Genomic DNA, 15974 nt, shown 5'->3' with positions numbered 1-15974 from the left:
CCAGGTCCTTTGGAAGAGCAGGCATTGCTCTTACCCACTGAGCCATCTCTCCAGCCCCCGTAGAAGACAATTTTTGAGAGTTAGTTTTTGCCTTCCGTCTTGTGGATTCCAGGGTTTGAGCCCAGGCCCTCAGGCTTGGCTGCAAGCGCCTTAGGCATCTCGCAGCCCCTCTCCGTTTTATTAGTCAGCTGCTGCATTGCCAGGCAGCATCCCACATTGCAAACTCGGTGTCTGTAACTCCTGCTTGGCACTTTCGTATCTGCCGCCTGCAGTGACATGTACAGCAAAGGGTGAACAAACAGATCTTAACATCTCTGTGTTTGTATTTACTTTAATCTGTACCTGACAAGCGATGCTGGCTCGCTTCCAAGGTGGCAAGTAACATCTCTTTATGGAAGACATTTGCTCTATTTTATTCTTCTACTCGTTTATGCTGTGGAGGATGGAACTTGGGGCCTTTGCAAGATAGGCTAGGTCTTTACCACTGAGCCACACTCCCAGCCCCTCACTGGGGGATTCTAGGCAGGGGCTCTACCACTGAGCCACACCCCCAGCCCCTCACTGGGGGATTCTTGGCAGGGGCTCTACCACTGAACCACGCCCCCAGCCGCTCACTGGGGGATTCTAAGCAGGGGCTCTACCACTGAGCCACGCCCTCAGCCCCTCATTGGGGGATCCTAGGCAGGGGCTCTACCACTGAGCCACGCCCCCAGCCCCTCACTGGGGGATTCTAGGCAGGGGCTCTACCACTGAGCCACGCCCCCAGCCCCTCACTGGGGGATTCTAGGCAGGGGCTCTACCACTGAGCCACACCCCAGCCTCTCACTGGGGGATTCTAGGCAGGGGCTCTACCACTGAGCCACGCCCCCAGCCCCTCATTGAACGATTCTAGGCAGGGGCTCTACCACTGAGTCACACCCCCAGCCCCTCACTGGGGGATTCTAGGCAGGGGCTCTACCACTGAGCCACGCCCCCAGCCCCTCACTGGGGGATTCTAGGCAGGGGCTCTACCACTGAGCCATGCCCCCAGCTGCTCACTGGGGGAATTCTAGGCAGGGGCTCGATCACTTGAGCCACACCCCCAGCCCCTCACAGGGGGATTCTAGGCAGGGGCTCTACCACTGAGCCACACCCCCAGCCCCCCACTGGGGGATTCTAGGCAGGGGCTCTACCGCTGAGCCACGCCCCCAGCCCCTCACTGGAGGATTCTAGGCAGGGGCTCTACTACTGAGCCACACCCCCAGTCCCTCACTGGGGGATTCTAGGCAGGGGCTCTACCACTGAGTTGCATACCTAGCCTTTGATCTTTTGAGACAGAGTCTCGCTACAGCTCAGTTTAGCTTTGAACCATGTAGCTGGCCTGGAACTCAGTGCTGGTATTATAGGCATGTACAACCATGTCTGGCTTCCCATTGGATATTTTTGTTTGGTTTGGTTTGGTTGTTTTTTGTTTTGTTTTTTGAGACAGGGCTTCTCTGTGTAGCTTTGGCTGACCCGGATTCGCTTTGTAAACCAGGCTGGCCTCAAACTAACAGCAATCTACCTGCCTCTGCCTCCCGAGTGCTGGGATTAAAAGGCGTGCGCCACCACACCCGGCCCCATCGGGCATTTCTGGCATTAAACTCAGCCCTTATACATGCTAGGCAAGGCAAATGCTCTCCCACTGGACTACAACCCTAGCATGGGTCCTCACAAAGGACACAATGTCATCATAACTAACCAACTAATCATAGACGTTTCTAGGACTGAGCATTTCTGCTAGGTCACACGTGGAGAATGTACTTGTTGTTATTATGTGCGTACGCAGGACAGAGCCCAAATGTGGAGGTCAGGAGACAACATCATGGAGTCAGTTTTACTGCTACTTATTTACCGTTTGTTTTGTCAGCCTGCGTGTTTGTGCGTGCAGTGCCTGCAAAGGCCAGAAGAGGGCATCGGACCCCCTGAGACTGAAGCCCGAGGGACCTCCTGAAGAGCAGCTGGTGCTCGTAATCGCTGAGCCTAATCGCTGAGCGGTTTCCTTTACATAGCTTCCCCAGACCCAGCTCACACAGCCACGCCCGCTGAGCTCTGTCACTGATCTTAAATATTTTCCCTTTGTTTTTTGAGACAGGGTCTGATTATATAGACCAGGATGATCGCGAACTCAAAGGGACACTTCCCCTCTGTCATGCCTGGATTTTTAAAAAAATTATTTATTATGTATACAGTGTTCTGCCCGCATGGATGCCTGCACACCAGGAAAGGTCACCGGTTGTGAGCCGCCATGTGGTTGCTGGGAATTGAACTCGGGTCCTCTGGAAGAACAGACAATGCTCTTAACTAGCGAACCATCCCTCCAGCCCCCATGCCTGGCTTTTTAAACATTTAAACAACCTGAAGGAGTCATTTCTGATCCTCCACGCTGTGTTTCCCAGAGAGGGAACTCGGGCGATCAGCTTGGAGGTAGGTGCTCTTCCAGAGCCCCAAGAATTTATTTTCTAACTTTTTTTTTGGAAGTTATTAAAATGATACTTACCTTTGCAGTGGGTGAATGCAGGTAAGCGATGTCACACATGCAGAAGTGACAAGACATTTTTTTGGTTTTGTTTTGTTTTGTTGGTGGTTTTTGTTTTTGTTTTTCAAGACAGGGTTTCTCTGTGTAGCCTTGGCTGTCCTGGACTCGCTTTGTAGACCAGGCTGGCCTCGAACTCACATCGATACGCCTGCCTCTGCCTCCCGAGTGCTGGGATTACAGGCGTGCGCCACCACCACCCGGCTGGGATCGGTTCTTTCTACCATGGGGCATTTGGATGACCCAACTCAGATCACCACGTCCTAGATGAGCCATCTTGCATTCCCCCAGTCATTTCTCTTTGTTGTTTTGAGACAAGGTCTCTCTCTACATAGCCCTGATTGTCTTGAAACTCACTCCACCTGCCTTTGCCTCCCGAGTGCTGAGGGGTTAAAAGGCGTGCGTCACCACGCCCGGCCGAGGTGGAGGGGTTTTAAAGCACAGAAGGCCGTGGATTTTTCCACAGGACTCTTTATTACTGTGTAAATCCAAGCTCAGGGCTCGCCTGGGCCCCATGCAAAGCCCCAAAATAGGGGTTGGTGGCCTCAGAGACACCAACCCCTCACGGCGCCTCCAGCGGCGGGTCACGGAAGTGCAGGGCAGCATCCCGACTATTCAACTACAAGTCCCAGCAGGCTCCGCGGCCAGGGAGCATGACCTCTCCTGGACTCTTAAGAGCAGAGCCTCTTAGGAAATGTAGTCTGGTTCGCTCAGGCACTTCCCACTGGGAACTGGCTCGGCCGAGTGGGTGAGGGTGTGGATGCACGGGGAAATAAAGGGGGAGAGGGCTGCTGGGGTGTCAACAGGCGTCCCTTGGGCAGAGACACCCCTCTTATTCGGCTTTGGCTTTGGATCCGGAGACCACAGATGCTGCTGAGGCAAGGGTTCTGGTCCCCGGGATCTTAGCTCGGATCCTGTGGGAACAAAGGGGCCGTGATGTGCTGTGCGACAAGAGATTTAGGGGAGACAGACACGGGACAGGACGGCACACCTACAAACAACAACAAATATCCCAGGCTCCGCTCCCCCTCCCTGTCGTGTCCTCATGAACTTACTTAGCTTTGATGTGGCTCAACTGACTGGTCACCAACCCCACATACTGGTCAACCTGGGCCTGGGGAGACCAAAGAGAGACAGATGGGGGGAATTGCAAGGGGTTGTGGGTAATTGATGTGGGACAGTGCCTTCCCCAGGTGATCTTCTGATCCCAAATCAGAAGAGGGTGTGGGACCCGCCGCTCCAGTTTCAACTACCTGTACCTGGCCTTTTCTGTCTTTGTTGTTTTGAGACAGGGTCTCATGTAGCCCAGGCTGGCCACTACCATGCAACGTAGCTGAGGCCGGCATCGAACTGTTTGTAACTCCTAAGTAACCACCACACTTGGTTTGATCCATTGCTAGGGATCGAACCTGGGCCTTCACGCATGCTGGGCAAGGCCGATATTGAGCTACGTCCTCAGCCTGTCTTTTAGCTCTTTAGCCAGGGCTTTGCTACGTAGCTCTAACTGGCTTTGAACCTCAGTCTCCAAGGTTCTCGGACTGTTAAGGTTACACCCACACATCCTCTCAGAACGGAGGTTCAGACGGCAGGGTCAGCAGGTCGGCCCGTGCTCTAAGCTGGGAGCGACAGTAGCTTAATATGAATTTTAACCTACCTACCTTTCTTTCTTTCTTTCTTTCTTTCTTTCTTTCTTTCTTTTATTTATTTTTTGGTGGCATTAGCATTGCACCCATGGCCTTCCACAGGCTGGACCCTTTTGCCTGTGAAATCTGTTACCTCCCTTCCTCGAGCCAAGCGCCGTAACCCCGCAAGCCCATCACTGGTAGAGTCAGTCTGGGCAGGCTGGTCTAGAACTTGTAACATCTTCCTGCTCCACTCTCTGGAGTGCTGGGCGGCCACAGAGCTCCTGAGTCGGCCTGGGCCATAACGGCTGTGGGACTCCACCCTCACCCCGACCCCCGCTCTAGAAGGAGGCAGTCATACGTCATACCGCCCCGTTTTGGGCTTCCGTGTGGACAACAGAGAGCCTGCCATAGTCACCTGATGTTGTCTGTATAGAAGAGGAACCGTGAACAAAGCGACCACTCCTAGAGAGAGAGAGAGAGAGAGAGGGGAGGGAGGGAGAGAGAGAGGGAGGGAGGGAGAGAGAGAGAGAGAGAGAGAGAATCAGGTTTTCCTAGCTGATGGGCAGCTTCAACGGGACCCCGCCCCTCATCAGACCTCAACAACCCCCTCCCCTCCTCTCCTCTCCCCTCCCCTCCCTTCTCCTCCCCTCCCCTCCCCTCCCCTCCCGGCCCCCTCAGCCTTCCCAGCTCACCCAGGATGACTAGAGTCAAGCCGTTGAAGATGGCTCCCACGAAGGTCAAGATGTAGAAGAGAAGAGCTAGCTGTGGGGTTCGGCTCAGTGTCAGAAAGACCTACACGTGCTGTGCCCCACCCCCACCCCCACCCCCCATGCGCGGGCACAGAGGAGGGAGTTGTTGAGGGTCCCGGAGCAGTTTGGGGGCGGGGACGGGGGAGGGGGGTGGTACCTTGAGAGAATCCATCAGGTCTTCCACCAGGAAGAAATGCCGCAGCTGTTTGGCTGTGGAGACCACCTGGGAGGCAATCTGCTGGGACAAGCGGTCTGTCTGCTCGCGAGTCAGGGTCAGGTCCATGTCCAGGTAGGCCCTAGAGGGATGGATAAAGGAATGTGGGGGTGACTCGGCATGTGGGTGGGGCTCAGGATTGGCCAAGTGGCTTTAACAAGGGAGAGAATGGGGTGGCTGGTAGAATAGAGTTAGGGCTGAAAAAAAAAATTTTTTTAAAAGATTTATTTATTGTGTATACAGTGCTCTGGCTGCACGTACACCTGCCCGCCAGAAGAGGGCACCAGATCTCATTTATAGATGGTTGTGAGCCACCATGTGGTCCTGGGAACTGAACTCAAGATCTCTACTGGAAGAGCAACCAACCGGTGCTCTTAACCTCTGAGCCATCTCTCCAGCCCAGAGAATTCTTATAAAAAGGGCTAGTCAAGTTTAGGACTTTTAAAGGGATTCAAGGGCTCCACAGGGGACCAGGGATCGTGATCTGAATGAAAAAGGATGAGTTGAGGTCAAGGATCACAGTTGGACGGTCAGCTGGGCTGGGCCAGGAGCTCTCACTGGAAAGGGTTGGCGCCATCGCCCCGGTGCACGGCCTGCAGCACTTTGCGGTAAACCCTGAGAGAGATGGTGGCACAGAGACCCAACAGGGCCAGGTGCGCAGCCACGGACACGATGCTAAAGTGCAGGAGGCAGAGGAGAGAGGCCATGAGGCCTGTGAAGACGGCTCCTGACGTCCTGGTGTCCTTCCAGTACAGCAAGTCTGCCACTGTGGAGAAAAGGACAGTGGCTGGTACCTGGACCTGACTGAGCTGACTCCCTTTTTTTTTCTTTGTTTGTTTGTTTGATATTTAGAGACAAGGTCTCACTCTGGACCTAAGGCTGACTTCAAACTCTGCAGCCCTGGCTGGTCTTGAACTCCTGATTATTTTAACTTTTTTTTTTTTTTTTTAAAGACTAAGTCTAACTCTGTAACCCAAATTCAAGGCAATCCTCCTGCTTCCACTTCCTGGGTGCTGAGAGGTGCTGAGGCTCACACTTAGGGCTTTGTACTCCACCAAGTGAACTACATCACGGACCACTGGTATCTATCTGTCTGTCTGTCTGTCTGTCTGTCTGTCTATCTTTCTATATCCCTGACCAGCCTTATTTGCTTGTTTGTTTGCTTATGTATTATTTGTTGGAGATAGGGTCTCACTATATAGTGCTAGCTGTTATGGACCTTGCTACGTACACCAAGATGGCCTTGAACTACAGAAATTCGCTTGCCTCTGGCTCTGGAGTGCTGCAATTAAAGCTGTGCAGCACCATGCCTGGCTCCGGGGTTAAAGGGCCACACAATACTCTACTGTGATTTTTTTTTTTTCATTTTATTCAACTCCGAATTGAACATGGGGGTCATTCATTTTGTTTTGGGCCCCCTCTCTTTTTTCTGAAATACACCCTAAGGTTAGAAATCACTTGGGTGAGCATGTTCCCTGTTTTTTTTTTTTAACAGTGTAAAATTTGTCTTGCTCGGGGCTGGAGAGATAGCTCAGTGGTTAAGAGCACTGACCGGTCTTCCAGAGGTCCTGAGTTCAATTCCCAGCAACCACATGGTGGCTCACAGCCATCAATAATGTGATCTGATATCCTGCATGTACACGTGCAGGCAGTGCTCTGTATACATAATAATAAATAAATCTTTTTTTAAAAAATTTGTCTTGCTCATAAGGAAGATGGACAATTTTGTTGTTGGTGGTTGAGTTCTTTTTTTGTGGCAGGATCTTGCTATGTAGCCTTGCCTGGCCTGGACCGTACAGCCATCCTCCTGCCTCTGCCTCCCAGGAGCTGGGCTGACAGGAGCCACTATGCCTAGTTGCCAAAACATTTTTGTTTTTCTGAGACAAAGTTTCTCCGTGTAGCCCTGGCTGTTCCCTGGACTCGCTTTGTAGAGCAGGCTGGCCTGGAACTCACAGCAATCCACCTGCCTCTGCCTCCCGAGTGCTGGGATGACAGGCGTGCGCCACCACGCCAGGCTGATCTAAAATATATATATATTTTTTAAGTTCTAAGTTTATAGTTACAGCACCTTATATTCTGAACCCTAAACGCGTACTGACCCCCTCCCAGAGATTGTGTCCTCGTCCCAAGCTAGGCCAGAGGCCCTGGTCGAGGGGGGGGGGGGCCTTTTTCGAGACAGGGTTTCTCTGTGTAGCCTGGCTAAGCAAGGGGTCGTCTTATCCACCTAAACCTGCACAGCGCCCCAAGAAGCCACACCCATTTGAGCTCCCTGCATTTTCCTTCTCTCTCCTCACTGCGTGGCCAGGCTCACTGCTCCTCCCTCACTGCTGAACACTGTTTATACATTTATTCTCACAGACAAACGCTAAAGAGGAGGCTTCCTGCCCTAATGCGCGGGGTCCGGGTGGGGTAGGGGTGGCGGGGTGGGGTGGTGGGCGGGGGATGGGTGAGGGGGGGGGCAGATACCAGTCTGTCTCTCTAGACAGATACCAGTGAGTGGGGGAGGGGAGGGGCTAAGTTTAGGCACGCTAGGGGGAGGGGGCCTTCCACACACAGCTGTGCTGGCACGTCCTACCGTGAGTGACAGCGCCCCGTAGCCAGGACACGAGGCTGGGGGATGGGAGCCTCTCTGCTCCTGGGCCCCAAAGTTCTGCCTTGAAGAGGGGACCCCAAGTCCCCTCAACGTCCTCCCAAGGAGGCCTCCCCCCCTGATACGCCGCCCCAGCCCCAGCACGCGTCTCTGACAAGTCCGAATACCCAGGAGGAAACCATGCCCCGGACCGCAGGGAGGGAAAAACGAATCTGAACCCCTTTGCTAAGCTCCCGGACCCCAGTTCCAGGCCGTCCAACAAGCCCACCTTTACTCCCCATCTCGGCTCCAAGAGAGCGGCGTAGGCTGCGGACGCCCGGCTCCTGGGGAATTTGCCCACTTGAGAGGGACCCGAGGGAAAGAGCAGAGGGGAAGGGCCCCCTTTGTACCCAACCAATGGCTGTCCGGAGAGGTGGGGACAATTCCCAAATTGGAACTTTGTAAACAGACAAGGAGAGGTCTTTAACCAACTGCTTGCTGTTCCTGGAGGCCCAGGCTTTTAAAAAGGAGTCTATTTACAAATGACCAATGGATACAGCTAGGGGAAAGTAGAATGTTTTGTTTTGTTTTTGAGACAATGTTTTGCTGTGAAGCGCTGGCGCTCACAAAAGTGCACCTGCCTCCGAGAGCTGGGATTAAATGTGAGGGGTTTTGTTTATGCGTTTGCTTTGCTTTTTTATTTCTAAATTTTTATTTGATTTATTTGAGATAGGGTTTCTCCACACAGCCCTGACTGTCCTAGAACTTACTATGTAGACCAGGCTCGCCTCAAACACATAACAAACAAACAAACAAACCGCCTCTTTGCCCTGCTGGGATTTAACAGTGTGCATTCCTCATCATTTTTGGTTTTCTTTTGTCTTCTTTCTTTCTTTCCTTCTTTCTTTCTTTTTCTTTTTTCCAAGACAGGGTTTCTCTACGTAGCCTTGGCTGTCCTGGACAGCTTTATAGACCAGGCTGGCCTCGAACTCACAGCTATCCTCCTGCCTCTGCCTCTCGAATGCTGGGATTAAAGGCATGCGCCACCACACCCGTCCCACATTTTTTCTTTTTTTGTAATTTATCTTTATTTCATGTGCATTGAGGTTTTGTCTGTGTCTGTCTGTATGAGGGAGTCAGGTCCCCTGGAATTGTAATTACAGTTGTGAGCTGCCATGTGGGTGCAGGGAATTGAACCTGAGTCCTCTAGAAAAGAAGCCAGTGCTCTTAACCTTGAATCCATCTCTCCAGCCCGGCACACACATTTAATCTAAGCCCTCAGAAGGTAGATCTCTGTGAGCTCGAGGCCAGCCTGGTTGACAGGGTAAGTTCCAGGACAGCCAAGGCTACACAGAGAAAACCAGTCCTGAAAAACAAAGACAAGCTGGGCGTGGTGGCTAACGCCTATAATCCTAGCACTCAGAGGCAGGTGGATCATTGTGAGTTCGAGGCCAGCCTGGCTTACAAAGTGAGTCCAGGACAGCCAAGGCTACACAGAGAAACCCTGTCTCGAAAAACAAAAACAAACAAAAAAGGTTGTCCTTTGACCTCTACAGACTTGACATGATTTGCAAATGCCTGTATTTAGCACATGTGCGCACATACACACACATCTGCATACAATAAATTAATCAAAAACACTTTTGAGACAGGGTCTCACAATATACCCTGAGTAGACCAGAAATTACTTTATAGACTAGGTTGGCCTCAAACTCACCAAGACCCACCTGCCTCTGCCTCCCAAGTACTGAGATTAGAGTTATATGCCACAATGCCCCATCTAGTTAATTAAATAAAATTTTTAAAAGAGTCCCGAGGGCAGATTCAGCTTTCTAGATGGAGCACTCTGTAAAAGGGAGGATTCATTTATTGGCAGCACCCAATCTCGGTGTCCCAAGGATCCCTGATTTTGTGGGCAGGTAGGGAACTGTATAGAAAGACCCAATGCAAGCAGGGTCTGGTGGCTGAACGTTTATGATCCCAAATGACGCTGAGGCAGGAGAATGGAGTTTAAGGCCACTCTGGTTGCTTAGCTCTACCTTCCCTCAAAATAAACGGTGAAGAGGATTAGAGATGTATTCAGTGGTACACCATTTGCCTAGAGTGTACGGGGGGACCCCAGAATTAGTTACCAGTGTGAGTGTGTGTTGTTGGGGAGAACTCCCCGAACTACATACTCTCGGGTAAAGGGAGTTTTGGGGGACTCCCATCCCCACTATCCTTGGGTCCCGTGCCAAGCTGGTCTGTCACATTTAAGTGCAAACCTCTCCACCTCCATCCAGATGTACAAGGTCCTCTGTAGCCAAGAGGGGACCATCCTTTGCTCACAAACCGCTTACCTAGAAGAAGCGGCTCCAACGTGAATTCTGATTGGTCTGCGCCATCGAGGCACCGTGCCGTGATTGGCTCCTGCTCCAGCAGCCGCCAATGCTCTTCTTCCTCATTCATCAGAGGCTCCTCAGGACCGGAGTTCGAATCTTGAGACCTCGGTGGGGATGGGGTGTGCGCCCGGGGGGTCCCGGAGCTGGGGCTAGGATGAGGAGTCAGGATCTCAGGTTGCGAATGTAGAGACTGAGCAAGTCGGAGTTCCAGATTTGTCTCTGGTGTCACACAGAGATAGAGAAGGCCATGAGCTTTCCTCTTGGGAGTATCCTGGTTAGCCACACCCCCCTCCGCGCATCTCTGAGGTCTCACCTTCCCCAGCATCGCTGGCCTCCAATCCATCAGGCTCCTCGTTTTCCAGCGGGGTGGAGCTGCTGGTGGCCGAATCCTCCCCGGATCCAGCACTCCGGGCAGCCCAGCCCAGCTGGTCCAGCCTCAGCCTCAGGTCCTCCAGGGGGCGCTCAGATGGAGGCACGGTGTCGGGGTCACCGTGGCGCCCCGGCTCCGGGGACTGGCTCAGGCTAGGGATGCTTTCCAAGCTGTCACCCAGGCCGGGCTGTGGGGGTGGGTCCCTTGGTTCTGAGACTGAACGTCCCTGGGGCCGGGGGCGACGGGCAATTGAGTCCCTACGGCTCCCAGAGCCCACCACGCCATCGAAGGCAATGTAGGAAAAGGTCAGCTCCCTGGGGGTGCCCCAGTCCTGCGATGTGGTCTCCTCCTCCTCGTCCTCTGAGAATTCCCGGGCTGTGTGCAGCTCCCGAAAATCCGAGTCGTCATTCCCTCCTGCCGTGGAAGGAGGGATCTCAGCCTCTTGGAAGCACCCAGAAGTGATACCCCCTTCCTGTCCACCCACTCACTTACCTTCTGTGGAATCCGGGGTAGAAGAGGCTGTAGATGGAGCTTCTTCTGTAATGGGAAAGAAAGGAAGATTCTAGAATCTACAGACTTAGCCGGTTTAAATCACAGGTACGAGCTGTTGTGGCTCAGCAGGTGCATGCTACTAACCTGTCCATCTGCCTCTCTAAAGTTGACCTCTAACCTCCACAGACAGGACTCAGGGTTCGAACACACACACACACACACACACACACACACACACACACACACACACGCCCCACCCATCCCCTGCCCCCACACAACAGGGTTTCTATTTGTAGCCCTGGCTGTCCTGAACTCACTCTGTAGACCAGGCTGGCCTCGAACCCAGAGATCCACCTGCCTCTGCCTCCCGTGTGCTGGGATTACAGGCGTGCGCCACCATAAAAATTTAATCAGGGAAGTGCACCAAGTGCAGGAGGCCTGGATTGTTGGAATGAACTTAAGAAATCTTAGACTTTCACATTCTGTATACAGGCTGTAAAACAGTAGGGACGTTGATGCCAGAAGCTCAGAGCTGCATGCCTGACGTCACTATTGAATAAGACTGAAATAGGAAGGCCACAAGTTCAAGGCCTGACTGGGCAAGTTAGCAAGATTGTTTCAAAGTAAAAAGCAAAAAGGGCCTGGGGGGGGGGGGTGGTGACACACACCTTTAATCCCAGCACTTGGGAGGCAGTGGCAGGTGGATCGCTGTGAGTTCGAGGCCAGCTTGGTCTACAGAGTGAGTTCAGGGCAGCCAAGGCTTGGGAGAGTGGATCACTTACCAGCTTGTCAGCCCATACAAACAGAGCGGGGAGGAGGAAGAGGAAAAAGGGAAAGAAGGAAGGGGCTGGAAGATGGCTTTCTCTAAGAGCACCTGTTGCTCTTGCTAAGGACCCAGGTTCGATTCCAAGCACCCTCAGGGCAGCTTACAACGATCTGTAGCTAATAAAACGGTTCTCAACCTGTGCATCAAGACCCTTTAAAGGGTGTTGAACCGGGTCTCCTAAGACCATTTGTGTGGGGCTGGAGAGATGGCCCAGTTGTTAAGAGCACTGCCTGCTCTTCCAAAGGACACCGGGTTCAATTCCCAGCACCCACATGGCAGCTCACAACTGTCTGTAAATCCAAGATCCGACACCTTCACACCAATGCACATAAACTAAAATTAAATAAAATATTTTTTAAAAGACCGTTTGTGTATCAGATATTTACATGACAAGTCATAACAGTTGAAAGATCACAGTTATGAAGTAGCAACGAAAATACCTTTGTAGTTTGGAGGTCACCACAACATGAGGAACTGTATTAAAGCATTAAGGAGGTCGAGAACCATTATAAGGGATCAAACGCCCTCTTCTGGCCTCAGAGGGCACTGCATGAATGTGGTGCATAGCTGAACATGAAGGCAACATAGCATACACCTATAAAATCAAACTTTAAGCTGGGAGGCAGTGGTCGTGGTGCACGCCTTCAATCCCGGCACTCGGGAGGCAGAGGCAGACGGATCGCTGTGAGTTCGAGGCCAGCCTGGTCTACAAAGCGAGTCCAGGACAGCCAAGGCTGCACAGAGAGACCCTGTCTCGGAAAAAAAAAATCAAAATTTAAAAATTAGGGGGCTGGAAAGATGGCTCAGCAGTTAGGAGCACTGGCTGTTCTTCCAGAGTTCCTGAGTTCAATTCCCAGCAACCATATGGTGGCTCACAACCGTCTGTAACAGGATCTGATGCCCACTTCTAGCCTGCAGGTGTACATGCGAATAGAGTTCTCATATAAATAAAATAAATAAAATTAAGCACAAATGAAATCCATTAAAGAAACAGAAGAGGAAGAGGAGGATAGGAGGAACATGGAAGCGGAGAGAGACGTCTGATCCAGGGTCAGGGATGCAGCGCTCGCTTACAGTGCACAAAGCACCGGGTTGCATCTCCGACATCAAATAAACAGGGTGTGATGGCGAGTGCCGGTAATGCCTGTAATGCACATGGGAGAGGTGGGGGCGGGAGGATCGGGAGTTCAAGGTTAACCTCAGACCGTTACCTATACAGCACACACAGTCCCAGCCCTATGTGGAAGCTTAATCAAAGCCTTGGGAAGTTTCCATTCATTCATTCATTCATTCACTCATTCATTCATTCAACATCTATTCACCTAGCACAGGTTATGTGTTAGGCACTGTCCCAGGGCCCCAGAAGGGTACATTATCAACAAATTAGACAAAACTCCTGACTCCATAAAGTTACACCCCGCGGAAGAGCCCATAAAACACCGAGTCAAACAAGGCAAGGGTGGCGGAGTGCCACCGGACACAAGGTGGTATCCAAGGCTTTTCTGGTGGCATCAGACCTCAGACCTGAAGGAAAGCAGTAGTCGCGCAGACGCCCCACGGAGAAGCCTCCCAGACGGAAGGGGAAAGTCGGCGCAAAGACTGAGATTGGATGAGGAACAGAGCTGTGGAGGTGTAAGTGGAGGAGAGTGATGGTAGGGACAGATTATAGATGGGGACAAGAGAGGTGCGGCTGGGGACAGGCCAGAAGGGTCTCCCCTTGTGGTTTCAGCTAAAGACAAGGTTTTTGGACGCCGTGGCGGGGGGCGGGGGGAGGAAGAGAAGGAGGAGGAGGAGGGTAAAACTAAAAATGTCCAAACCACACATTTCTCAGAACCTGGGCATCTGGATACCCAAGACATGCAAAGTGGCTAGATCTGCTGGCGTCGGCATCCCCAGCTGTCAGAAGCACCCGGTGTGGGACGCAGGATGGTAAACACCGACTGACTGCGGGAGCCCACGCCTCCGATTTGAGCAGGATCAGACGAAGGATTTGGAACCGCGAAGCCAGCCCCTCGACCCTAGCTTAGGGGCTCTGCACACAGGAGACCCTCGACAGCCTTCGAAAACCGAAACCGGACCCCCCCCCCTCGCATCTCATGTCCTCACTTGGGCAAACAGGGGCCTGAAAGGGAACGGGATCTTCAGCCGGCTTACTACGAGTGGAAAAGCCCGCTAAAGACTCAGTAGTCTTGGCAGCAACCCAAGGGTGGCTGTTTTCTGGGGACAGGGGGTCAGGCACCCAGGATGACACGAGGAGTGCCTTTTGGGCCGATCATGAGGATGAAAATATTAAATGGGGATGCTGAGGAGGAGTCGGATCCTTCTATTCCATCCGGACTCAACCCGTGGAGCTGCGGCCAGCACCAGGGCCGGGGACAGCTCCCCACGCGCCTGCTCCTTCTATGACTGGGCGGGGCAACCCAACCCTGCGCCCCGCGCGACCCCAGCCCCCGATCTCCATGACATCTTCACACCCCGCAACCCGCCACCTCCACCCCTATGCACCGGGTCCTCTGGGTCAGGACGCCCCAGTTGCCGCCAAAGCGCGAGGGGGAGGGGAGGGATTCCTTTGTCTCCTTCCCTGCAGCCCGGCTCTCCCTCGAGGAGGCGCGCGGAAGATGGAGACCCGAGGAGGACCCCACTCGGGTTTCTGCGCCCCACACCAGGCCCGAGCCTCTCCATACTCACTGCAGTGGGCGAAGACCGGCAGGACCTGCCCCATGGCCCCCCTCGGGCCTGCATCGGGACCCCCGCCCACTCCGGCAGCGCCGCCCTGGGCCTGGGGCCACGGGCGCTCATCTCCGCCGCGTCCACGACGCCGCCGCCATCCTCCTCCCCGGCTGCTCCAGCAGCCGCCGCCACCGCCGCCGCCGCCGCCGCCGCCGCCGCCCTTTGCTCCGCACGGCGCGGGAGGGCGGGGCCGCGGAGGAGCAGGCACTGCAGCGCGGGGCTCAGGGGCGGGGCCTGAAGAGGAGGGGCGGGGCTTGAGGGCATGGAGGGCGGGGCCTCCGTTCTAAAGAGAAGGGTTTGGTTCTCGGGGGGCGCGGCCTTTAGGGGGGAGTGGGCGGGGCTTGGGTGAAAGGGAGGAGCTGGAGAGAGCGCCCAGAGGATGCGCACGAGGATCTGAGAGCTTTTGGGCAGATCTAGGGATGCCATTGAGAGAGGCCTAGACTTGCAGATGGCATGAAGGGGGCGGGGGAAAGTACACAAACGTAAAACTTATTTTTACACGTGTGTGTGTGTGTGTGTATGTGTGCAGGTCACTCTCCTCCACTCACACGTACGTACCCAGGAAGCTTATTCGCACAGTCTTCAAAAAGGGAGCTTTGAGAAGTTTCTCTGCGTTCATTTTCTCAACATTGATTCACTGAACACATGTGGCGAGACAGGCACTATTCTAGGCCCCAGAGAAACACGCTATAAACAAATTAGCCAAAACTCCTATTCTGACTTTTTATTTTATTTTATTTTATTTATTTATTTTTTTGGAGACAGGGTTTCTCTGTGTAGCCTTGGCTGTCCTAGACTCGCTTTGTAGCCCAGGCTGGCCTCGAACACACAGCGATCCGCCTGCCTCTGCCTCCCGAGTGCTGGGATTAAAGGCCACCACGCCCGGCTCCATTGGGCCTTCTTACCCACAAGGCACTGAAAACTCTTGAGGCACGGAGAGAGACTTAAACACGGATGCGGCTGAAACAACAGTCATAGCATGATGTCATAGATAAGTCCAGAGATGAGAGGAAGGTGACGTCAGCAAACCGATCATGATTTGGAGAAAGGACAGCTGTGGCTTTTAAGGTATTCTTGTTAGGTTTGTTTTGTTTTGTTTGAGATAGGGCCTTATGCAGCCCAAGACGGCCTTGAGCTTCCTGGACCTCTTCTCAAATGCTGGCCTTAAAGACCTATAACACCACGTCTGGCTAGCCAGTACCTACAAGGCAGAAGCAGGAAGATGAGGTAGGTGTTCAAGGCCAGCCTCAGCCACAACAGCGAGTCTGAGTTTGGTCTGGGCGACACGAGGATCTGGCCCCACTGGAGTGGCTGGAGCTTTGGTTTAGACAATCTAGGACCTGAAGGAGACCCTTTGGTTGAGGACACCAGTTCTAGAGTTCACCGGGCCTGCAACACAGCTTCCTTTTTTCTGTAATTCGGTTTCCTCTTTTCTAAATCGGTGGCATAAAAGCTGGGCGCTAG

General features: G+C 53.1%; 1 protein-coding gene across 2 annotated transcripts; it reads right to left on the bottom strand.

The window, feature by feature from the left end:
- Positions 1 to 3007: 3007 nt before the first annotated feature.
- On the bottom strand, positions 3008 to 14652 carry RTN2 (reticulon 2). 2 transcript variants are annotated; one of them, XM_084771422.1, is made up of 10 exons: positions 14469 to 14652; positions 10955 to 10999; positions 10406 to 10876; positions 10051 to 10311; positions 5701 to 5908; positions 5086 to 5224; positions 4872 to 4941; positions 4595 to 4641; positions 3610 to 3668; positions 3008 to 3468 (listed from the first exon to the last, which is right to left on the bottom strand). In XM_084771422.1, exons 1-10 carry the CDS (start codon positions 14500 to 14502, stop codon positions 3387 to 3389), a joined length of 1416 nt encoding a protein of 471 aa, XP_084627548.1. In that variant the 5' UTR covers positions 14503 to 14652; the 3' UTR covers positions 3008 to 3386. The 2 variants fall into 2 exon arrangements, with proteins under 2 accessions (XP_084627548.1, XP_084627549.1); XM_084771423.1 differs by lacking the exons at positions 10051 to 10311; positions 10406 to 10876; positions 10955 to 10999; positions 14469 to 14652 and adding an exon at positions 8001 to 8135.
- Positions 14653 to 15974: the final 1322 nt, after the last annotated feature.

This window comes from Acomys minous (assembly GCF_964271855.1).
Source record: "Acomys minous genome assembly, chromosome: 20".
NCBI lineage: Eukaryota > Metazoa > Chordata > Mammalia > Rodentia > Muridae > Acomys > Acomys minous.
This window is presented reverse-complemented; position numbering and strand designations above follow the sequence as displayed.